At 50.7% G+C, this 25,537-nt stretch overlaps 1 protein-coding gene across 1 annotated transcript in view; it reads right to left on the bottom strand.

Moving 5' to 3' along the window:
- Positions 1-1,572: 1,572 nt before the first annotated feature.
- The window catches only part of axl (AXL receptor tyrosine kinase), a 90,402-nt gene continuing 66,437 nt past the window's right edge, over positions 1,573-25,537 (bottom strand). The window contains exons 10-21 of the mRNA XM_033014344.1: positions 24,964-25,108; positions 24,142-24,171; positions 21,722-21,851; positions 20,261-20,352; positions 12,090-12,185; positions 10,855-10,932; positions 9,569-9,661; positions 8,324-8,445; positions 5,870-5,979; positions 4,727-4,886; positions 3,884-4,020; positions 1,573-3,246 (exon numbers count right to left, since the gene is read on the bottom strand). Coding sequence (XP_032870235.1) covers positions 2,649-3,246; positions 3,884-4,020; positions 4,727-4,886; positions 5,870-5,979; positions 8,324-8,445; positions 9,569-9,661; positions 10,855-10,932; positions 12,090-12,185; positions 20,261-20,352; positions 21,722-21,851; positions 24,142-24,171; positions 24,964-25,108 — 1,791 coding nt within the window. The 3' untranslated portion in view covers positions 1,573-2,648. The remainder of the gene's footprint in view (positions 3,247-3,883; positions 4,021-4,726; positions 4,887-5,869; positions 5,980-8,323; positions 8,446-9,568; positions 9,662-10,854; positions 10,933-12,089; positions 12,186-20,260; positions 20,353-21,721; positions 21,852-24,141; positions 24,172-24,963; positions 25,109-25,537) is intronic.

The following is a 25,537-nucleotide window of genomic DNA, read 5'->3' as shown; positions in this document are numbered from 1 at the left end:
TGACATCAGTCTCAAGAAGGGTCTCGACCCGAAACGTCGCCCATTCCTTCTCTCCATAGATGCTGCCTCACCCGCTGAGTTACTCCAGTGTTAACCTTCAGCTACAGACTGGTTCCACCAAGATGCAGCACAGAACGCCACAGGAGATCCTTCTTCCCTGTGGCTATCAAACTGTACAACTCCTCCCCCTTCTGTCATGGGATAGACTGAGACTGAGCCCCCCCCCCCCCCCCCCCAAATGTTTGCACATCCCCAATCCTTTCCACTCATCATTTTAATTTCATGTTTCATATATCTTGTGTTTTTATGATTGTTGGCAGATTAATTTCCCTCCGGGGATAAATAATGTTCTATCGTATGGTATCGTATGTTCAACAGGCCAATAAATAGGAAGAGGCCCAAATTAATCTGTGGCATTGATCATAGAATCATCGTTAAATCCCTGAAGCAGTGTATCCAGTGCGCTGACAATCGTACCAGACTAGGAGTTCACCATCTCTTCTAATTGTGTGTGAGTCTACAGTGTAGCGTGCAAAGAGATCGCAGTGTCTGTACCTTTCCAGCCTTGGAGACTGGTGCAAAGTGCTCAAAATTCCCACGGTAGCAACCTCCGAGAGAGATTTAATCAAGGATCAGTCTCGCCCCATGCATCTTATCGGGATGCATCACAGCACGGTTTGGGAACGGTTTCATCCAAGACCACGAAGAAATCGCAGAGAATTGCAGACAGTCACACAAACCAGCCTCCCTTCCATTGACTCCATCTACACTTCACATTTGCATCGGCATAATCAAGGACCAGTCGCATCCCGGCCACTCCCTCTTCTATCAGGCAAGAGGTACAGAAGTGTGAAAATGCACACCTCCAGATTCAGGGACAGTTTCTTCCCAGCTGTTATCAGGCAACTGAACCATCCCACCAACAACTAGAGACCAGTCCTGAGCTACGATCTACCTCATTGGAGACACTCAGACTATCTCTAATTGGATCTTAGTGGACTTTATCTTGCACTAAACGTTATTCCCTTGATCATGTATCTGTACACTGTGGACGGCTCGATTGTAATCATGGATTGTCTTTCCGCTGACTGGTTAGCCCGCAACAAAAGCTTTTCACTGTACCTCGATACACGTGACAGTAAACTAGTTAGACCAATGTCCATGTGTTCCTTGTAATGCGGAAATCACTTCCATGGAGGGATAGCCAACTGTATTTCAGTTGCAAAAGAAGGATATCTTATTGGGTGATATCAATAATTTGAGGAAGGACATTCTTGCTATTGAGGGAATGCAGCGTAGGTTTACAAGGTTAATTCCCGGGATGGTGGGACTGTCATATGCTGAGAGAAAGTCCAGAACCAGGGGCCAAAGTTTAAGAATAAGGAGTAAGCCATTTGGAACGGAGACGAGGAAACACTTTTTCTCACAGAGAGTGGTGAGTCTGGAATTCTCTGCCTCAGAGGGCGGTGGAGGCAGGTTCTCTGGATGCTTTCAAGAGAGAGCTAGATAGGGCTCTTAAAAATAGCGGAGTCAGGGGATATGGGGAGAAGGCAGGAACGGGGTACTGATTGGGGATGATCAGCCATGATCACATGGAATGGCAATGCTGGCTCGAAGGGCCGAATGGCCTAATCCTGCACCTATTGTCTATTGACTATTGTCTATCAGGTGAAAGGTGGCCAACTTTGAGTTCACCGGCTTCACCAAAGGTGGGAGGTTCAGGAAAATGCTTGACAACTAACATTTACGCAGAACTTAGGTGCCCAGATCTGTCTCCAGTTCGCAGCCATATTTTTATACACAGAGAAAGGCGAATGTCTGGAACGTACTGCAATAATTGGTGGTTGAGGCAGATACGATAGTGGCCTTTAAGAGTCTTTTGGATGGGCGCATGGATATGCAGGGAATGGAGGGGGTATGGATCACGTACAGGCAGGTAACACAGATGGTCTTGGCACTGTGTTCGGCACAGACATTGTGGGCCGAAGGGCCTGTTCTTGTGCCGTACTGTTCCATGTTGAATGTTGAATGGCGGTGCTGGCTCGAAGGGCCAAATGGCCTACTCCTGCACCCATTGTCTATTGTCTATGTTCCATGCAGTACAAAAGGCTTATCCCTGTCATTCTCAGTCATATTATAAATATTTTAAGAAAAGGATTCTCATCTATTGCCCTCTCTATAAATCCTCATATATTGATGCTTCCCATTGCCATGTAGAAAAGCTATCAAGCCTGGAGTAAGGTTCATAGACCCAAGATATCCCCCCCCCCCACCCCCCCCCCCCCCCCCCCCCCCCTTCCCCACCCCCCCAAACTCTTAACCCTTTGACCTTTCACCTCAGGAGTTCACATGTACACATTCAAACGTTAGATGCCTGACTTGGGCTTGGAATAAATGTCTACGAGGCGTGTAGATGGTGGGCATCCGATGGTCCTGGGCGTAGAGGCAATGATGGAGGATGCTGGAAGGTGGAGAGAGGACATCAGTTCCTGGCGAATGGTGGACCCTGGAGAAAGATACTGGAGGCTCCCCGTCCCTTCAGCTCCGCCCACGAGGAAATGGAAGACAAGCGTAAGACAAGCGGAATTCACGGAATGCGAGCGGATTTTGCATCCACTGGATTGGATTTGGGAACACGGTTCATTGGATCAGTTGTCCATGACAACGGGGCCTAGTTGCTGAGGCTCCTGTGCCAGGAGGTTGTTCCGCGTCCCATTCAGGTCCAAGTGGCAAAGAGTCTGCTGGCAGCCACCGCTCGAAGGGGGATGGGGTGAATGAGAGGGACGGGGCAGCCCCTGTAGACGCAGAGGGAGCCGCCGAGCCTGCTTGAGCTCCTTCCCGCACGCCTCCATCAGCAGGAGGTCCTCGCCGGGCGAGCACTGGTCGCCGGGGACGGGCAGCGAGGCCATGGCCATGAGGCGGGCGGTCTCGGCGGGCGGGCAGAGGACGTAGCGGTCAATGGCGTCCGCCTGGTGGACGTCGGCCAAGGTGGTGGCGGTGGGGCCTTTGGAGAACAGCAGGTCCGACTCCTTCAGGCACTCCTCCAGGTCACGACCTCCCACCGCCCCTTGATCGCAGCCGCTGTCCCGCTTCCCGTACCCATCCTCCATGTTGATATACAGGATCTCCTCCGGGTCCGTGGGGGGTGGCAGGTCTTCTAGAATCTTCTCCAGCTGGCAGCAGATGATCTCGAAGGTGGGCCGCTCTCTGGGGTTGAGTTGCCAGCAGTAATACATCAGTTCATACCTGGGGGGAGAATCCCAGTCAATACAATACAATACAAGGAAAAGCTGGACAGACACAGAGTGTTGGAGTAACTCAGCGGGTCAGGCAGCATCTCTGAAGAACATAGATATGTGACGTGTTTAAGGAACCGCAGATGCTGGAAAATCCAAGGTAGACAAAAATGCTGGAGAAACGGTCTTGACCCGAAACGTCGCCTATTTCCTTCGCTCCATAGATGCTGCTGCACCCGCTGAGTTTCTCCAGCATTTTTTGTCTACCTTCGATTTTCCAGCATCTGCAGTTCCTTCTTAAACAGGAAATGCTCCTCTGTTCCGCAAGGGTTCTCTGTCCAGGAATGGATCTAAAGAATGTCTGAAGAAGGTTCTCGACCCGAAACATCACCCATCCCTTCTCTCCACAGATGCTGCCTGTCCCGCCGAGTTACTCCGGCATTTCGTGCCTCTCTCCAGTGTAAACCAGCCACAGGAGCCTCAGCAACTAGGCCCCGTTGTCATGGACAACTGATCCTTCCTTCCAACACAATGAATCTACAAGCATGTCGAGCGGGGTTATGGGGGAGATGGGGGGGTCTCTCGGCTCAGGGAGGAGCGGGGGGAGCGGGGGGGGGGGTTTGGCCCGAGGGGCAGGAGGTACTCACAGCGCATCCAGGCAGTCGGGCGGCTGCTTCAAGCGATTGCCCTGCCGCAAGTAATCGTAGATCTCGCTGTTCTCAACGCCGGGGTACGGGGTCTGACCACGGGTGGCGATCTCCCACATGGTGACCCCATACGACCACTGCAGGGAGTGGGAGAGAGAGGGGGAGAGAAAGAGTGAGAATCTGTGTGTCTGGTCAGCCTCCATATCCCCCTTTCACCAACTAGATTCCCGTATCTCTAGGGGCTTTAGGGTCCCCCCCCCCCCGCTGCCTGGGAACCATCAGCCTAAAACCCCTGTCCCACGGTACGAGTTCATTCCAAGAGCTCTCCCCGAGTTTGCCCTGATTCGAACGCGGAGATTTACGGTAATGGCCGCTCGTCGGTACTCGGGGCTCTCGTGGACATTGTTCAACACGTTGAAAAATCTTCACCAGTCTTCCCGTGCTCACCTGCCGTTAGCGAGTCTTCCCGAGTACCTGCCGTTAGCGTTGCGAGCCGCTAAGAGACGTCCCCGAGCTCCGACGTACCCGCTACGTTCATTCTACGGGCTTACCACGAGTTTGATTTTTTTTAAACTCGGGAGAGCTCTTGGAATGAACTCGTACCGTGGGACAGGGCTATAACTCGTGGACATATTTCATCAGGCTAGAAAAACGCCCCGACCTACTTGATGCCACGAGTACCTACGACTAGCATCACCACCTCGTGACGACCATACTGCGAGTACGAGTCACGGGCAAACTGGGCAGAGGTCGTGAATTAGGTCTTGAAAGTGGGACAGGGCCAGTCATCTCGGGCCCACCTCGCCACCATCTGCCGCGTGGAGGTACTGCGCCCGTTCATACCACGTCACTCTTGCTGGTGTACACCCGGTCCGCCAGGCTCTCGATGGCGATCCACTTCACCGGCATCTTCGAGATCCGGCCCTGCCGGTAGTAATCGCCGTTGTAAATCTTTTTGGAGAGCCCAAAGTCAGCCACGCAGACGTTCATGTTTTCATTCAACCTGCGAGCAGAGAGGGAGAGAGAGAGAGTTATGGTGATATATATATATACTGGTGCTCCCCGCGTTACGATGTTCGACTTACGATATTTCGACTCTACGATGGTGCAAACGCTGGGCGACGGCAGCAAGCAGCGCGTCACGTCCGGTCACGTGATCACATTGTATTAAATTAGCCCTTGTGGCTAAAGGGATCAGGGGGTATGGAGAGAAGGCAGGGATGGGATACTGAGTTGGATGATCATATCGAATGGCGGTGCAGGCTCGAAGGGACGAATGGCCTCTACTCCTGCACCTATTTTCTATGTTTCTATGTTTCTAAATGCGTTTACGACTTACGATCTTTTTGATTTCCGATGGGTTTATCAGAACATAACCCTATCGTAGGTCGAGGAGCAGCTGTATAGATAGAACGAGTTAGGGAGATATACACATACACGGAGTTTGTACGTTCTCCCCGTGACCTGCGTGGCTTTTCTCCAAGATCTTCGGTTTCCTCCCACAATCCAAAGACGTGCAGGTTTGTAGGTTAATCGGCTTGGTACAAGTATAAATTGCCCCAGTGTGTGTGTGTGTGGGATAGTGTTAGTGTGCGGGGATCGCTGGTCGGTGCGATCTCGGTGGGCTGAAGGGCCTGTTTCCGCGCTGTATCTCCAATCTAAACTAAACCAGTATCTAGTTACTTGGTTGGGAAGGAGCTGCAGATGCTGGTTTAAACCGAAGATGGACACAAAATGCTGGAGTAACTCAGCGGGACAGGCAGCATCTCTGGAGAGAAGGAATGGGTGACGTTTCGGCTCGAGACCCTTCCATCTGCTGATTCTTGCTCCTACGAGCTAACTGTGTGAGAATGTGATGAGCTCTGCTCATTCCAGGTTGGGACAGGTCTGGGGTGATGCATAAAGGGGTGCAAGTGGTGCTGGCGTGCCTCGGAGGTTGGGATGGAGGGAGCCGGGGGAGGGGAGGGCTGATCCGACTGGACTCACATGCAGTTGCGTGCAGCCAAGTCCCTGTGGATGAAGTTCTTGTTGCTGAGGTACTCCATGCCCCGGGCAACGTCCACCATGAACTTAATCAGCATCTGCATCGGTAGGTACTGCGAGCAAGAGAGAAAGAGGGAGAGAGAGAGAGAGAGAGAGAGAGAGAGAGAGAGTCATTAGCCTCTCACTGTGACAGTGACATTTAAACATAGACAATAGGTGCAGGAGTAGGCCATTCGGCCCTTCGAGCCAGCACCGCCGCACAATATGATCATGGCTGATCATCCAAAATCAGTACCCCGTTCCCCCACATCCCTTGATTCCGTTAGCCCTAAGAGCTAAATCTAACTCTCTCTTGAATACATCCAGTGAATTGGCCTCCACTGCCTCTGTGGCAGAGAATTCCAGGGGAAGACATGGAGAGAGAGACATAGACTGAGGAAGCAAGGGTGTGAGATGGGGAGGGAAGGAGAGAGATAGGGAAATGGAAAAAGCTTCACTTGGCCTGCTATTCCATCTCACTCCTGGACACTATTATCACCACTTGTTTAAAGGCTAAAGATTCAGGAACAGCTTCTTCCCAACAACCATCAGGCCCCTGAACACTTACCTAATCGTGAAAGGCTTGGATAGAGTGGATGTGGAGAGGATGCTTCCACTAGTTGGAGAGTCTAGGACTAGAGGTCACAGCCTCAGAATTAAAGGACGTTCCTTTAGGAAGGAGATGAGGAGGAATTTCTTTAGTCAGAGGGTGGTGAATCTGTGGAATTCGTTGCCACAGACGGCTGTGGAGGCCAAGTCAGTGGGTTGATATTTTTAAGGCAGAGATAGATAGATTCTTGATTAGTGCGGGTGTCAGGGGTTATGGGGAGAAGGCAGGAGAATGGGGTTAGGAGGGAGAGATAGATCAGCCATGATTGAATGGCGGAGTAGACTTGATGGGCCGAATGGCCTAATTCTGCCCCTTTCACTTATGAACTTATGAAACACTTGTGATCCAGTAAGTGTCAGTGGAGCTGTGTTTAGAGAGAGACGGAGAGAGTGAGAGAGACAGAGATAAAGAGAGAGACAGAGAGAGACACAGAGTGAAGCAGAGTGAAAGAGAGAGAGACACAGAAACAGAGACAGGGAGAGTCACAGAGAGAGAGAGACAATAGATGAGAGACAGAGACAGGGGGTGAAAGGGAGACAAAGATACAGACACAGAGACAGACGAGACACAGACGTGAGGCAGAGACAGAGAGAGAGGCACAAGAGATAGATGAGAGACAGAGACGGACAGAGACAGCGTTAGAGACTAAGAGAAAGAGAAACATGAGTAGGACAGGTTTGGAGGGATATGGACCAAGTGCAGGCAAGTGGGACTAGTGTAGCTGGGACATTGTGGGCCGGTGTGGGCAAGTTGGGCCGAAGGGCCTGTTTCCACACTGTGACTCCGAAGCAAGAGAGAGTGGGGAGGGGAAGGGAAGAGAGGAGGAGTGGCTGAGAAAGGGAAAGAGGTAGAAAACCTAGAGGAGGACAGGGAGAGAAGAGGAGTGGACGAAAAGAGGAAGAGTGAAGAAGGGGAATGCCCAGGCAGAGAGACTGAGGAGGAGCAGCGACCGCAGGAGAGCAGAGCAGACAGCAGAGGGCGGTGCTGAGCCGTGCACGGTCCAACCTGCTTCAATGAGCAAAGTGCTGAAGGATTCTCTCATCCATGTAACTTATTCTCCCCCTCATCCCTATCTACATAGATCTTCCCACATGTCGGGATTCCCCACCAACGCTGGCGGCCCTCTCTCCCTGCTCCTCGCCCACCCACTCTATAGAAACATAGAAAACAGGTGCAGGAGTAGAGGCCATTCGGTCCTTCGAGTCTGCACCGCCATTCAATATGATCATGGCTGATCATTCAACTCAGTATCCTATACCTGCCTTCTCTCCATACCCCCTGATCCCTTTAGCCACAAGGGCCACATCTAACTCCCTCTTAAATACAGCCAATGAACTGTGGCCTCAACTACCTTCTGTGGCAGAGAGTTCCAGAGATTCACCACTCTCTGTGTGAAAAATGTTTTCCTCATCTCGGTCCTAAAAGATTTCCCCCTTATCCTTAAACTGTGACCCCTAGTTCTGGACTACCCCAACATCGGGAATAATAATAATAGTCAGGGGATATGGGGAGAAGGCAGGTACTGATTGGGGATGATCAGCCATGATCACATTGAATGGCGGTGCTGGCTCGAAGGGCCGAATGGCCTACTCCTGCACCTATTGTCTATTGTCTATTGATCGAGCCCGTGTCTCTGGAGCTGTGAGGCAGCAACTCTGCCTCTGTGCCACCCATGACTGTAAACGGCTCGATTGTAATCATGTCTTTCCGCTGACTGGTTGGCAGGCAACCAAAGCTTTTCACTGTACCTCGGCACCAGTGACGATAGACTAAACTGAACGGCAGGCGGGGACGGGGATGGGCCTTACCACAGGGTTCTCGCCCAGCCGAGAGTAGAGCAGGAAGCTGTGGAGATCTCCATGCTTCATGAAGGGCAGGATGACCACGGGGGAGGGGTAGCCCTCATTCTCGTTGTTCTGGAGACACACCCCTGCAGAAAAATCCAACGCCAGAGAGTCAATACACAATAGACAATAGACAATAGGTGCAGGAGTAGGCCATTCGTCCCTCCGAGCCAGCACCGCCATTCAATGTGATCACGGCTGATCATCCCCAATCAGTACCCCGTTCCTGCCTTCTCCCCATATCCCCTGACTCCACTATTTTTAAGAGCCCTATCTAGCTCTCTTGAAAGTATCCAGAGAACCTGCCCCCACCGCCCTCTAAGGCAGAGAATTCCACAGACTCACAACTCTCTGTGAGAAAAAGTGTTTTCTCATCTCTGTTCTAAATGGCTTACTCCTTATTCTTAAACTGTGTGTGGCCCCTGGTTCTGGACTCCCCCAACATCGGGACATGTTTCCTGCCTCTAGCGTGTCCAAACCCTTAACAATCTTATATGCTTCAATGAGATATCCTCTCATCCTTCTAAACTCCAGAGTGTACAAGCCCAGCTGCTCCATTCTCTCAGCATATGACAGTCCCGCCATCCCGGGAATTAACCTTGTAAGCCTACGCTGCACTCCCTCAATAGCAAGAATGTCCTTCCTCAAATTAGGGGACCAAAGCCACACACGGCACAGTTAGCTATAGCTCTTAGGGCTAACGGAATCAAGGGATATGGGGAGAAAGCAGAAACGGGGTATTGATTTTGGATAATCATCCACGATCATATTGACTGGCGGTGCTAGCTCGAAGGGCCGAATGGCTTACTCCTGCACCTTTTTCTATGTTCTATATTCTAATTTACAATTTATATATATACAGTATATATGTTTTAGTTTAGTTTTAGAGATAGAGCAGAAACAAGCTGTTTGGCCCACGGAGTCTGCACCGACCAGCGATCCCTGCACACTAACACAATCGTCCCGCACTAGGGACATTTACATTTATGCCAAGCCAATTAACACACGGGTCTTGACCCAAAACATCGCCAATTCCTTCTCTCCATAGATGCTGCCTCACCCGCTGAGTTGCTTTCGACCTACGTTTTACCAGCATCTGCAGTTCTTCCTTAAACTCCATGTTCCCCTGTTGCGTTGTGCTGCTACAAGTAAGAATTTCATAGTTCTATCTGGGACATGTGACAATATAACACTCTTGATAAGCCTTACCCAGTAGACGCATGACGTTGGGATGGTCAAACTCCTTCATGCAGACGGCCTCTCGGAGGAAGTCCTCCATTTCAGTCCGTGTACAGATGGCAACTGTGGGGGGAGCGAGAGAGAGGTCAGAACCATGGTGGCGCAGCGGTAGAGTTGCTGACTTACAGCACCACAGACCCACCTAGTTTCAGGAACACTTTGCATTTCTCTCTCATTCATTCATTCATTCATTCATTCATTCATTCATTCATTCATTCATTCATTCATTCTAGATCTCTCCACATCATCGTCTATATCCCTCGTTTCCCCTTCTCTCTCCCCTGACTCTCAGTCTGAAGAAGGGTCTCGACCCGAAACGTCACCCACAGATGCTGCCTGCCCCGCTGAGTTACTCCACTGTGTCTATCTTCCTTCTAAACCAACATCTGCAGTTCCTTCCCACACAGTTTCTTCCCCGCTGTTATCAGACTCTAACGAGCTAAGCATGTAGTCCTGATCTCCCAACCTACCTCATTGTTTCCCTTGCACTTTTTTTTACCTGCACTTTCTCTATAGCTGTAACTATATATTTTTCACTCTGATTATTTTTTACCTGCTGCGCTTGTGTCATGGCCTGATTGTAATGGATGGTTTGATTTGACTAGCCGGCACGCAAAGAAAGTTTTTCACTGTATCTTGGTACACGGGACGATAATAAACCAATACCAACACTAACTCACAAGGTCATCAGTTCATAAGCCATAGGAGCAGAATTAGGCCATTCGGCCCATCCAGTCCAGGCCGACATTTAATATTGGCTCTTCTGTTTATCCCTCGCAACTCCACGCGGTCACGGGGAGAACGTACAAACTCCGTAGAGACAGCAGCCACAGTCAGGATCCAGCCCGGGTCTCTGGCGCTGTGAGGCAGCAACTGTACCATGCTGCCCGGACTTACTAGTGACAAATGCTGGCTGGCAGAGAGACCAAGGGGTATTGGTATATCGTTCCCAGAGCAGATGTAGACAGGAGGGTGCAAAAGATATTTGGTATCGAACCGGGGTCTCTGGCGCTGTACGGCAGCAACTCTACCGCTGCGCCACCGTGCCGGACCTACTTGGTTTGCCGCTTGGTTTGCCACCCGTCCCGTCCCGTCCCATCCCGTCCCTCAGCGTTACACTTGCCCCCCCCCCCCTCTCCCCTCAGCCCCCTTGTTTCCAACCCCGACCATCGGGACTCTTTGACTGGGAGGGAAGCCCCCCGCACGCTCATCTCCAGAGCTGGGGCAGAGACATCTACGCTTGGACCCACGCTCACTTTTCATGGTCTTCACGGCAACCTTGAGAAAATAGTCGTCCTGGTTTAGTTGTCCTTCCATCACCGAGCCAAACTCCCCTGGAAAAAAAATAAACAAATCTCCGTGAAATGGAAGCAGACACCACCACCATATCCCATCAATTACTCCCATTAAGCCCATCTCCATCAATGACTCACCCGGAAGAAGTCGGCCAGAGTGGCTAGGAGAGGCTAGAAGGGCAGAGCGATCTCCTTCCATTCTTAAATCCAGCAATTGCCACACTTTTCATTGAGTGTTCCCCCCCAGGTTCCCAGAGTGTTCTGCCTTCCAAAGGTGGACCTCCAAGGAGGGACCTCCAGGGATGGACCTCCAGGGATGGATCTCCAAGGATGGACCTCCAGAGACGGACCTCCAGGGATGGGACCTCCAGGGATGGACCTCCAGGGATGGACCTCCAAGGATGGACCTCCAGAGATGGACCTCCAGTGATGAACCTCCAGAGATGGACCTCCAGTGATGGACCTCCAGGGATGGACCTCCAAGGATGGACCTCCAGAGATCGACCTCCAAGGATGGGCCTCCAAAGATGGGCCTCCAAAGATGGGCCTCCAAAGATGGTCCTCCAAAGATGGTCCTCCAAGGATGTACCTCCAAAGATGGACCTCCAAGGATGGACCTCCAAGGATGGACCTCCAGAGATGGACCTCCAGAGATGGACCTCCAAGGATGGACCTCCAAATAAAGGACTTGTTTCCACACCGTATGACTCTACGACTCTGTAACGTGAGCTTTTGCTCAAGATGCCAGCATCTTGAGAATAAGAATAATGTTGAGAATGAGAAAATAAGAATAAGGGGTAAGCCATTTAGAACGGAGACGAGGAAACGCTATTTCTCACAGAGAATAGTGAGAGGGCAGTGGAGGCAGGTTCTCTGGATGCTTTCAAGAGAAAGCTAGATAGGGATCTTAACGATAGCGGAGTCAGGGGACATGGGGAGAAGGCAGGAACGGGGTACTGATTGGGGATGATCGGCCATGATCACATTGAATGGCGGTGCTGGCTCGAAAGGGCCGAATGGCCTACTCCATATTGTCTATTGTCTATCTGCGGTTCCCCATGTCTCGGTGGTGATCAGATCACTGGATCCTTGCCATAATACCTCACCATCATGCTGCACTCTCCTTTCCCCTCACCCCCTTCCCTGCCACCCCCCCCCCGTCATCTTTGCCCAGGCAACCACTCTCACACACTTACCTTCTCCCAGGGTCTTGCCCAGGGCTAACCTGTGCCGGTCAATCATCACGTCTTGTAGTTTCTCCTTGAGGTCATCGCTGATCCCCAGAGTGTTCACTGAAGCAGGGAAGAAGGAGAGAGAGATCCAAGCATGAACATTGAGGTGTATTAAGGGCCTGTCCCACTTTCCCGAGTTACCCACGAACTCTCCCGAGTTTTCCCCTTGAATCGAACTCGGGGAATGTCGGGTAATAGAAACATAGAAACATAGACAATAGGTGCAGGAGTAGGCCATTCGGCCCTTCGAGCCTGCACCGTCATTCAATATGATCATGGCTGATCATCCAACTCAGTATCCTGTACCTGCCTTCTCTCCATACCCCCTGATCCCTTTAGCCACAAGGGCCACATCTAACTCCCTCTTAAATATAGCCAATGAACTGTGGCCTCAACTACCTTCTGTGGCAGAGAATTCCACAGATTCGCCACTCTCTGTGTGAAAAATGTTTTCCTCATCTCGGTCCTAAAAGGTTTCCCCCTTATCCTTAAACTCTGACCCCTTGTTCTGGACTTCCCCAACATCGGGAACAATCTTCCTGCATCTAGCCTGTCCAACCCCTTAAGAATTTTGTAAGTTTCTATAAGATCCCCCCTCAATCTTCTAAACTCTAGCGAGTACAAGCCGAGTCTATCCAGTCTTTCTTCATGTGAAAGTCCTGACATCCCAGGAATCAGTCTGGTGGACCTTCTCTGTACTCCCTCTATGGCAAGAATGTCGGTAGCGAGCCCGTAGGAGCCCGTGGATATTCCGTAGCGGTTCGTAATGCCAGCCCGAGGAACTCGGGGCATCAGGTAAAAGTCGGGGCTAGGCAAAAGTGCTGGAGAAACTCTAGAGTTAAAGTTTGGTATCCTTGTATATATTTTTTTAGGAAGTCAGGGATCTGAAGATATTTAAAGTATCGGTTATTTTTCAGCTTGTACTTTGATTGTAATTGTTGAAATGATAACAGGTTTCCCATTTCGTACATGTCACCGATCCGTTTAATTCCCAGTTTTTCCCATTGGTTACATGTTCTATCAATGAAAGGGTTTAAATGCTGGATTATTAACCAATGGGGTTAAAAGTGATAGATTTCTTAATTTGAAAATTAATTTTATTTGTTTCCAAATTCGAATTGTATTATGGATGATTGGGTTCTTCTTGAATATTGTGTTATTCATTTTTATCGGGGAGAAGAGGATCGCTCCCATATTAAAAGGAGAACAGTACTCTTTCTCCATTTTTATCCATTCTGACTGTTGGGTGTGTTGGAGAAACTCAGCGGGTGCAGCAGCATCTATGGAGCGAAGGAAATAGGCAACGTTTCGTCCCGAAACGTTGCCTATTTCCTTCGCTCCATAGATGCTGCTGCACCCGCTGAGTTTCTCCAGCACTTTTGTCTACCTTCGATTTTCCAGCATCTGCAGTTCCTTCTTAAACGCAAGATAAGTCGGGACGTTTTCTCAGCATGTTGAAAAATGTCCACGAGTTAAAAAAATAGCTCCGAGTACCTATGGCTGGCTATTACCGTAATTCTCCGAGCTTGAATCAAGGGAAAAACTCGGGAGAATTCGTGAAAGTGGGACAGGGTCACGTGCAGTCTAGGACTTTATTCCTTGGTGCGCAGGAAGATGAGGGAAGATCTACGTTCATCTGCCTGACCTGCTGAGTTACTCCAGCATATTGTGTCTATCTGAGACACAACTCATCAGCACATCTCCCGATGTACACAATAGGGTCAAGGTGTGTCGGACAGTGCCCTAGCTTATTGGAGAGCCGTTCACAAGCCTGACAACTAGGGTCGCCAACGTTCTCACTCCCAAATAAGGGACTAAAAGTCAAAATACGGGACAAATTCCCGACGGCAATTCGTTGACCGACTGGGCCGTGGCTGGGTGAATGATGAGTTGGCCCCGGGTGCTGGACTGCACGCAAAGCCCAGCCGGTGGGCCAGCTGAGGAGTTTTGGCCCGGGCGTGCAAAGTCCGGCGCCCCATCCAACTCATGAACCGATGATCGGCCGTGAGAAGGAGGGATGGTGGCGGTGTCGGCGGTAAGCGAAGGTCTGAAGGTCGGACAGCTGGCCGGGCTGCCTAGCGACCGACGGGGCCACGGGCGAGGTGCTGCTGCTGCTGCTGCTGCACTCCATGGGCTGCACTACGTCGGGACGGGTGAGGCAGGGGCTGGACGCGCCGCTCCGACCCGACAGTCCCCTCGACCCGAGTAGTAGCGGTCAAATACGGGACAAGGGCGGTCCCGTACGGGACAAACCAATTTAGCCCAATATACGGGATGTCCCGGCTAATACGGGACAGTTGGCAACCCTACTGATAACAGAGGTGGTGAAGCTGTTCCTGAGTCTGGTGGTGCGCGCTTTCAAGCTTCTGTACCTTCTGCTGGATGGGTGCAGGGAGAAGAAGGAATGACTGTGGAAATGTACAATGGCCAGCACGGAGGTGGTGGGCCGAAGGGCCTGTCGCCGTGCTGTACTACTCCATGAGAGTCCCACCCAGCCCTGCTTCTTCGCCACAGATTCTGAACACCAGCAGCTCCTTCCTCACCGTCAATTCGGGCGCTCGCGGTGGCGCAGCGGTAGAGTCGCTGCCTTACAGTGAATGCAGCGCCAGAGACCCGGGTTCGATCCCAACTACGGGTGCTGTCTGTACGGAGTTTGCACGTTCTCCCCGTGACCTGCGTGGGTTTTCTCCGAGATCTCCGGCTTCCTCCCACACTCCAAAGACATGCAGGTTTGTCGGTTCATTGTCTTGGTATGAATGTAAAATTGTCCCTAGTGTGTGTGTGTGTGTGTGTATGTGTGTGTGTGTGTGTGTGTGTGTGTGTGTGTGTGTGTGTGTGTGTGTGTGTGTGTGTGTGTGTGTGTGTGTGTGTGTGTGTGTGTGTGGGATAGTGTTAGTGTGCGGGGATCGCTGGTCGGTGCAGACTCGGTGGGCCGAAGGGCGTGTTTCCGTGCTATATCTCCAAACGATAAACTGAATAATTCCTGTAAGTGAGTTTCTCTGGTTACAACAGAAACATTTGTCCAGCCAGTTCCCAGTAACATTTCCCCAGCTGTGCAGAGCCCTGGAGCCTCGCGCGATGGTGACGGACGTGTTGGCGTTGAGCTCATCGTTCTCCAAACTCTACAAAACAAGCTGAACTTCACGGACAAACATGGAATCTTTGCCCATTGGCCCAGCCCAGGGAACACAAGCCAAAGCCTTGGCTATATATTGGGCAGGTTTCCTCACTGCATGCCAGAAATAGAGGCACACTGCACGGAAACAGGCCCTTCAGCCCATCGTGGGATAGGAGAGTGTTAGATGGGTAGGATGAGAGAAATTATAGAGAGAAGAGAGAGAGAGGAGGGAGAGAGAAATGAGGGAGAGAGGTGAGAGAGAGGAGAGATAGAGAGGGAGAGAGGAGAGAAAGGAAGGGAGATAAGAGAGAGAGAGAGAGAGAGAGGAAGGAGAGGGATAAAGGAGGAGAGAGAGAGAGAGAAGAGGGGAAGGAGAGAGGTGAGAGAGAGGAGGAGGGAGGAGGGAGGAGGGAGATGAGAGAGAGGAGAGGGGAGAGAGAGAGAGAGAGAGAAAGGAGAGGTGAGAGAGGAAGAGAGGGAGTGGGAGAGAAGAGAGATTTGAGGGAGGAGGGAGGAAGAGAGAGAGGAGAGAGAAACATCTTCTCCACATTCACTCTATCCAGGCCTTGTGGGTTTCTCTGGGTGCTCGGGCTTCCTCTCACACTCCAAAGATGCGCAGGTTCCTATTGTGTAGGATAGTACTAGTGTACGGGCTGGTCGGCACGGAATCGATGGGCCGAAGAGCCTGTTTCCGCGCTGTATCTCTAAACTAAACTAATTGCTGCTCAGTCCAACAAGAACACCTCTCTCGAGAGCGCGAACAAGGGGAAAAACGGAGAGAAAAAAGAGACCAAAAGCCAGCAAGCAAGAGAAGAAAAAAGACAGACAGAAAGAGGAAAGGAGAACAAGAGAGAGGGAAAAGAGAGAGAGAAAGACAACAGAAAGCGAACACTTACGACCAAGCTAGCACTCCAGCACCCCTCCCCCTCCCTCTCTCTCCCTTTCTTCCTCCCTCCCTCCCTCTCCCTCCCTCCCTCCCTCTTCCCCTCCCTTTCTCCCCCCCTCCCTCTCTCATTGACAGCTTGCAGGCGGCCACACATCTGTAACATCTGTCCTGTTTTCCTGACCTCACTCCCTCTCTCCCTCCCTCTCTCCCTCTCCCTCTCTCCATCACTCCCTCTCTCCCCCTCCCTCTCTCCCTCCCTCCCTCCCTGATTGACAGCTTGCTGGCGGCCACACATCTGTAACATCTGTCCTGTTTTCCTGACCTCACTCCCTCTAGACCCACGTAGTGCGGCAGCAGATATCCAAGGCATCTGGGAGATCACGGATTACTATCGGCATTCTGGAGACAGTTAAGGCAAACCAGCTGATGGGAGGAGTGGGGACACAGCCTGACCTTATGTTGTTCACCACAGATGTGCAGAGGCAGCTGTTTTGTGTTTAGAATATGATTAAACCAACCCCTCCCCTCCCCACATGCCCACATCTGATCCACAATATGATGACCGCATTCATCGAGACACATGTCTAGTTGTGTAGATGACTTAAACAACTCGGCACTGTGGCGAGTTGCTGCCTTGCAGCGCCAGAGACCCGGGTTCGATCCTGGCTATGGGTGCTTCCTGTACATTCTCTCTGTGACCACGTGGGTTTTCTCCGGGTGCTCTGGTTTCCTCCCACTTTACAAAGACATACTGAAGACTGCAACAACCAGGTTCAGGAATAGCTACTTCCCCTCAGCCATCAGGCTATTAAACCTGGCTCGGACAAAACTCTGATTATTAGCAACCACTTTCTGTTATTTGCACTACCAGTTTATTTATTCATGTGTGTATATATTTATATCATGGTATATGGACACATTTATCTGTTTTGTAGTAAATGCCTACTATTTTCTGTGTGCTTAAGCAAAGCAAGAATTTCATTGTCCTATACAGGGACACATGACAATAAACTCACTTGAACTTGAACTTGAACTTGAACTAATTGGCTTTGGTAAAAATTGGAAGTAATCCCTAGTGTTTAGCTCCCTTTGATCTGGCATTGTGTTGGTTCACATGCTTGATCAATGGTGTTTTATCTGATGGTCTGAAGAAGGGTTTCGGCCCGAAACGTTGCCTATTTCCTTCGCTCCATAGATGCTGCTGCACCCGCTGAGTTTCTCCAGCATTTTTGTCTACCTTCGATTTTCCAGCATCTGCAGTTCCTTCTTAAACATGGTGTTTTATCATGAATGTTTTATTATTATGAATGTTTAGTGTTTTCTGAGTCATTCGTAACTGTCACTGTATGTCATGTTGTTACTTGTGGGCGGAGCACCAAGGCAAATTCCTTGTATGTGAATACTTGGCCAATAAACGCACTTACTTACTTAGTTAGTGTGTTGGGTAGTTGGGCGACCGGGGTGATCGTTATCGGGCCAGTGGAAAGAATAACACTATCCTACAATCCAGGGACAATTTACAATTTACCAAAACCAATTAACCCACAAACCTGTCTGTCTTTGGAGTGTGGGAGGAAACTGGAGCATACAGCAAAATAAATGTAGGTGATCACAGGGTGAATGTACAAACTCCGTACAGACAGCACCCGTGTTCAGGATCGAACCTGGGCCTCTGGTGCCGTGAGGTTGCAATCTACTGCTGCTCCGATGTGAGAGGCCTAGATGTTAATACAGAGCAAGATACCTCACTGGCTTCCTCCTGTGTGGTGTCAAACATCTTGGAAAGGGAATTGGAAGGGAATAGGTGATCTGAGCAAAATCCAGAGGTTCTATGAACAGGAATGAGATGGGATTCTTTAGATTTTGGAGATGCAGCGCAGAAACAGGCCCTCCATCCCACCGAGTCCGCCCAGACCAGCAAACACCCTGTACACTAGCACTATCCTACACACTAGGGACAACTTACAATTTTACCAAAGCCGACCAACCTATAAACCTGGACGTCTTTGGACCGTGGGAGGAGACCGGGGCACTCGTAGAAAACCCACGCAGACACGGGGAGAAGGTACACACTCTTTACTGATAGCACCCGTGGTCAGAATCGAACCCAGGTCTCTGGCGCTGTTAAAGCCCTGTCCCACTGTACGAGTTCATTCAAGAGCTCTCCCGAGTTTTAAAAAAAAAATCAAACTCGTAGTAAGCACGGAGAATGTACGTAGCGGGTACGTCGGAGCTCGGGGACGTCTCTTAGCGGCTCGTAACGCTAACGGCAGGTACACGGGAAAAGCGGTAAGCTCGGGAAGATTTTTCAACACGTTGGAAAATGTCCACGAGAGCCCCGAGTACCGACGAGCGGCCATTACCGTAAATCTCCGAGTTCGAATCAGGGCAAACTCAGGAGAGGTCTTTGAATGAACTCGTACGGTGGGACAGGGGTGTAAGGCTGTGACTCTGCTCCGGGATTGCATTCGGAGTTCCATCGAGCGTGGGAGGGGAAGCCACCCTGGTCTGTGTGGACAGGCGGGGATATGGTCTCCCCATTGATCCCCACCTTGGAACTTAGCTGGGAAAATGTGACCGACTGTAAACTGGGGCCTCAGTTCGAGGGAATCTCACGGACACAGGGCGGTGCTTGTTCACCATCGTTCAACCTCCAGACTTTGTATATTTTTTCAGCCCACCAAGCAACGAGATATTTTTAGATGACGTGGGTTGATTTCAGTCTTGTTCTTGGATGGGAACCGCAGATTGGTTGACAGCATAGAAAGAGGCCATTCAGCTTTGAGTGGCCAAACGCATTTTTGAAAATGCACTGATCTATTTTTGTATCTGTCGAGGACTTGGGTAGATAGACACAAAAAGCCGGAGTTGAACCCCTGTCCCACGGTACCAGTTCATTCCAAGAGCTCTCTCTCCCGAGTTTGCCCTGATTCGAACTCGGAGATTTACGGTAATGGCCGCTCGTCGGTACTCGGGGATCTCGTGGACATTTTTCATCTCGTTGAAAAATCTTCACGAGTCTTCCCGTGCTTACCTGCCGTTAGCGAGTCTTCCCCGAGTACCTGCCGTTAGCGCTAAGAGACGTCCCCGAGCTCCGACGTACCTGCTACGTTCATTCTCCGTGCTTACCACGAGTTTGATTTTTTTTAAAACTCGGGAGAGCTCTTGGAATGAACTCGTACCGTGGGACAGGGCTGTAACTCAGCGGGTCAGACAGCGTTTCTGGTGGAAAGGAATAGGTGACATTTCGGGTCGAGACCCTTAACAGAGTCCAATCATTTTCCTCTTTTGGGTTAAAAGGAAAACAGTAAAACTATCAACAGGGACAATTTACAATTTGGTACAAACTCCGTACAAGCTCCGTACAAGCAGCACCAGTCATCAGGATCGAAAACCTGGTCTCTACCACTGCACCATCATGCCACCCTGTGATGTCCTGTATGCTATCAGGCAACGCAATGGGAATAGGTAGACAAGGCAAAATCCAGAGGGTCTATGGGCGGAACCATCTCTGGAGGAATGGGATGGAGTTCCCAGCCCAGTGCCTGCCCCTTTTTAGTACTCGAAGGTGGACACAAAAACCTGGAGTAACTCAGCGGGTGAGGCAGCATCTCAGGAGAGAAGGAATGGGCGACGTGGAATTCGGGTCGAGACCCTTCTTCAGACTCATCAGTAACTCAGCGGGTCATGAGTCTGAAGAAGGGTCTCGACCCGAAACCTTGCCCATTCCTTCTCTTCTGAGATGCTGCCTGTCCCGCTGAGTTACTCAATCTTTTTGTGTCTACCTTTGATTTCAACCAGCATCTGCAGTTCTTTCTTAAGGGGGTGTCCCACTTGGGCGTCATTTGCGAGTCACGCAGATGGCGCGCGAAGATTTTGTACATTCCAAAATCCTGGGGCGCCGCGCGTCGCTGCCTATGTCACCAACGTGTCGTGCGTTGTGACACGTAAATGATGTCGCGTAAATGACACGCAAATTACACTCAAGTGGGACAGACCCTTTACGCCTTTTTAGCACTCGTTCCATACACCCACCACCCTTTGTGTGAAAATGTTACCCCACAAGATTCCTCTTATATCTTTTCCCCTAGACCTTCCGCTCCTATCCCTTATGACAGTATGATTACTCACGGGTGGTCTCGGTAGTCCGTCTGCTGTACGACTTGCGGACTCGGTAACGCACCACCAGCTCCCCTTTGTCGATCATGGGCTTGAACGCCTCTCTGTTGGGGCACAGGCAAGCAGTCTGTCACCGTTAACCTATTCGTTGTTAATGTCACCTGGGGGAAGGAGTTCTGAGCAACTAGACACAAAAATCTGGAGCAACTCAGCGGGTCAGGCAGCATCTCTGGAGAAAAGGAACCGGGTCTTCAGACCTTCTTTGGACCATTGTGGGCTCCACCTTCCCATTTCTTAGTTTACTTTAGTTTCGAGATACAGTGCAGAAACAGACCCTTCGGCCCATTGAGTCCGCACCGACCATCGATCCCCTTAACTCCATGCTACACACACTAGGGACAATTTACACTTATACCAAGCCAATTAACCTACAAACCTGTACGTCTTGAAAGGAAAGTAGATTATTATCTGAATGGTGGCCAATTAGGAAAGGGGGAGATGCAACGAGACCTGGGTGTCATGGTACACCAGTCATTAAAAGTAGGCATGCAGGTGCAGCAGGCAGTGAAGAAGGCGAATGGTATGTTAGCATTCATAGCAAAAGGATTTGAGTATAGGAGCAGGGAGGTTCTACTGCAGTTGTACAGGGTCTTGGTGAGACCACACCTGGAGTATTGCGTACAGTTTTGGTCTCCTAATCTGAGGAAAGACATTCTTGCCATAGAGGGAGTACAGAGAAGGTTCACCAGACTGATTCCTGGGATGGCAGGACTTTCATATGAAGAAAGACTGGATAGACTCGGTTTGTACTCGCTAGAATTTAGAAGATTGAGGGGGGATCTTATAGAAACGTACAAAATTCTTAAGAGGTTGGACAGGCTAGATGCAGGAAGATTGTTCCCGATGTTGGGGAAGTCCAGAACAAGGGGTCACAGTTTAAGGATAAAGGGGAAATCTTTTAGGACCGAGATGAGGAAAACTTTTTTCACACAGAGAGTGGTGAATCTGTGGAATTCTCTCCCGCAGAAGGTAATTGAGGCCAGTTCATTGGCTATATTTAAGAGGGAGTTAGATGTGACCCTTGTGGCTAAAGGGATCAGGGGGTATGGAGAGAAGGCAGGTACAGGATACTGAGTTGGATGATCAGCCATGATCATATTGAATGGCGGTGCAGGCTCGAAGGGCCGAATGGCCTACTCCTGCACCTATTTTCTATGTTTCTATGTTTCTATGTCTTTGGAGTGTGGGAGGAAACCGAAGATCTCGGAGAAAACCCACGCGGGTCAGGTAAACTCCGTACAGACAGCGCCCGTAGTCAGGTCTCTGGCTCTGTAAAGCAGCAACTCGCGCCGCATGTCATAACTTGTTGCACTTCGCACGTGTGTGACACTAACAGCTCCGTTGAAGCACGGAGTGAATGACTGTGGACGGGGGCCTACACAAACGCCGCAGCACCATACGAGCGGGCCTCACCCGTAGCGAGTGTCCTTCTTCCTGCGACGGACCACCAGCACGGCGAAGCAAGCAGCGCAGGTCGCGGCCACCGCGCCTGCCATCACCACGTACCACCAGTGCCAGGAGAAGCCCCTACTGCCGGCCGGTCCTGGAAGGGTAAGAGTTACAGAACCATTAGTCAAGAGACAAGAACCATTTGTCAAGAGCCATGAGCTAACAGGCAACGGTCAAGGGCCAAGGGGCAACGATCAAGAGCCAAGGGTTAAAGATCAAGGGTCAACAGCCAAGGATCATGGGGCCAAGTCAAAAGTCAAGGGTTAAGGATCAAGGGTCAACAGCCAAGAGCTAAGGATCATGGGCCAAGAGTCAAAAGTCAAGGGTTAAGGATCAAGTGTCAACAGCCAAGAGCTAAGGATCAAGAACCAAGAGTCAAGGGTTAAGGGTCAATGGTCAAGAACTATGACCCAAGGATCAATTAACAGTCAAGAGCCAAGAGCAAAGATCCTACAACGAGCAAGATCGTCCACTCGACGAAAAAGACGTGGTACGGTCATGGGTAATTTTCGGCCCCATTTCCGTAACCGGCTTCCGTCTCCGCACCAAAGATCCCGTAGCGGAGCAAAGATACTAGTGCGGAGACGGAACAAGCCGGTTACGGAAACATCCTCGTAAAAATAAAAGTTCTTTGGTAAAAATCTTCTCCTCATTTTCAGAATTATAATTTATTAACACAAACTGTTCCCCCGCAACGTTGATTACACTGCGAGTCGGGTCGGGTCCGGTTACTGAAATGGATGAAAAAAAGGCCCACGTTCCGCTCCGTTACGTACTACACGTCAGCCCATTGCATTTAGCAGGAGTGGTCTATCTTGCTCCGCTATAGGATCTTTGGCCAAGAGTTTTAATCTTCAACCGGCAACAGAACAATGAAATTCTTACTTAGCGTGCCTGTCCAGAGGGCCCTTGCGGCAGCGCAGTGTTTAAATCACCAGTCTAGCAATCCCCAGGACTGAACTAACCATCTCCAGGCTAAGTTTCGTGTAGTTTAGAGATACAGCGTGGAAAACAGGCCCTTCGGCCCACCGAGTCCGCGCCGACCAGCAATCTCCGCACATTAACACTATCCTACACCCACCAGGGACAATGTTTACATTTACACCAAGCCAATTAACCTACAAACCTGCACGCCTTTGGAGTGTGGGAGGAAACCGATGATCTCGGAGAAAACCCACGCATGTCACAGGGAGAACGTACAAACTCCGTACAGACAGCACCCGTGGTCGGAATCAAACGAGGGTCTCCGGCGCTGCAAGTGCTGTAAGGCAGCAACTTGGGACATCATGATGCAACTGTACAAGTTGTTATTGAGACCACACTTGAGGAATACTGGGGGCAGTTCTGGTTACCCCAGGTCAGGTCTGGGGGGATCTCCCCCCGCCACGGGTACCATGTAATCCCGTGCTACCTGCTCCATGGTCGGATGGTCGGCGACTAAACCGTCTCCCCCACCTGGTATCGCTGGTCGACGCGGGCTCGGTGGGCCTGTTCCTGCGCTGTATTTCTAAACTAAACTAACAAGCTTTACTCAAAACCCTAAAGACAGACGCAGTGAGAACTTGGGACAGGGGCTACAGGCTACAGGACAGGGAGGGGCCCTTCCAAACCATCAACAGGGCCATCGTTAGATCATAAATGATAGGAGCAGAATTAGGCCATTCTGTCCAAACATGGCTGATCTATGTTGAGATCTATCTCTCCCTCCTAACCCCATTCTCCTGCCTTCTCCCCATAACCTCTGACACCCGTACTAATCAAGAATCTATCCATCTCTGCCTTAAATATACCCACTGGCTTTACCTCCACAGCCTTCTGTGGCAAAGAATTCCACAGATTCACAGCCCTGTGACCACAATGCCGTGTCCCTCGCGACTTACATAGAAAACAGGTGCAGGAGTAGGCCATTCGGCCCTTCGAGCCAACACCGCCATTCAATATGATCATGACTGATCATCCAAAATCAGTACCCCGTTCCTGCCATCTCCCCATATCCCTCGATTCCGTTAGCCCTAAGAGCTAAATCTAACTCTCTCTTGAACACATCCAGTGAATTGGCCTCCACTGCCTTCGGTGGCAGAGAGTTCCACAGATTCACAACTCTCTGGGTGAAAACGTTTTTCTTCATCTCAGTCCTAACAGGCCCACCCCTTATTCTTAAACTGTGTGACCCCTGGTTCTGGACTCCCCCAACATGGGGAACATTTTTCCTGCCTCTAGCCTGTCCAATCCCTTTAAGAATGTTATATATTTCTATTAGAAACCCTCTCATCCTTCTATCATCCAGTGAATATAAGCCCAGTCGATCCATTCTTTAACTTGCCCCAGCTAGGGGCTTGACTAAAACCCGGTCAGTTCCCTCGATGTGACCGCTGGCATCTTACCAACTGGGTGCTTTGTTTCCCTCGGGCTATCTGTCAAGAGAAGCAGAAATAGCGTTGTGGAGCGTGGCACGTGAAACTAAGAGCGAGCTATCAAACTGGTCGATTAACCCCCGCGTCCGCGCCGACCAGCGATCCCTGTACGCTAGTACTATTCTACACACTAGCGACCATTTACAGAAGTAAACCTGCAGGTCTTTGGTATGTGGGAGGAAACCGGAGCACCCGGAGAAGACTAGCGCGGTCGTGGGGAGAACGCACAAACTCCGTACGGACAGCACCCGTAGTCAGGATCGAACCCGTCGTCAGGATCGAACCCTGTTCTACAGCTTACCCCAGAGTTGGCAGCATCATAGCCCTGTCCCACTCTACGAGTTCATTCCAAGAGTTCTCCCGAGTTTGCCCCGATTCGAACTCGGAGATTTACGGTAATGGCCGCTCGTAGGTACTCGGAGCTCTCGTGGACATTTTTCAACATGTTGAAAAATCTTCACGAGTCTTACCGCTTTTCCAGAGTACCTGCCGTTAGCGTTACAAGCCGCTAAGAGACGTCCCCGAGCTCCGACGTACCCGCTACGTTCATTCTACGTGCTTACCACGAGTTTGATTTTTTTTTACAACTCGGGAGAGCTCTTGGAATGAACTCGTACTGTGGGACAGGGCTATTAGGTCGGCACAAAATGGCAGCACCCGTGGTCGGGATCGAACCCGGGTCTCTGGCGCTGTGAAGCAGCCGCTCTAGCACTGCGCCATTGTGCTGCCACCTGGGGACGGGCCAGATACCCCCCCCCCCAACCCCAACAGACCACGGCAGCCGCCTCTCACCTGGGTCGAACAGGTTGACGGAGACGGGGTGACTCCAGGGTCCGTCACCAGCCCTAGTATAAGCCGCCACCCGCACGCTCAAGTTGGTAACGGGCAGTAACACCTCCAGCGTGATGTTCTCTCTCATCCCATTGTCCACAATCACCTACAGGCAAAGGAAAGGAATTAACGAGCGTCGGAAGGAACTGCTGGTTTACACCGAAGATACGACACAAAATGCTGGAGCAACTCAGAGGGACAGGCAGCATCTCTGGAGAGGAGGAATGGGTGGCGTTTCTGGGGTCGAGACCCTTCTTCAGACTCACTGGGATGAACAATGAACGGCAGGTGCTGGTTTTATACAAAGTGCTGGAGTAACTCAGCGGGTCAGGCAGCAACTCTGGAGAACATGGATAGATGGAGGCAGGTTCTCTGGATACTTTCAAGAGAGAGCTAGATAGGGCTCTTAAAGATAGTGGAATCAGGGGATATGGGGAGAAGGCAGGAACGGGGTACTGATTGTGGATGATCAGCCATGATCACATTGAATGGCGGTGCTGGCTCGAGGGGCCGAATGGCCTACTCCTGCACCTAT

This window comes from Amblyraja radiata, chromosome 41, assembly GCF_010909765.2.
Source record: "Amblyraja radiata isolate CabotCenter1 chromosome 41, sAmbRad1.1.pri, whole genome shotgun sequence".
Taxonomy (NCBI): domain Eukaryota; kingdom Metazoa; phylum Chordata; class Chondrichthyes; order Rajiformes; family Rajidae; genus Amblyraja; species Amblyraja radiata.
The sequence above is the reverse complement of the archived record's forward strand: the minus strand, read 5'-3'. Positions and strand labels throughout refer to the sequence as shown.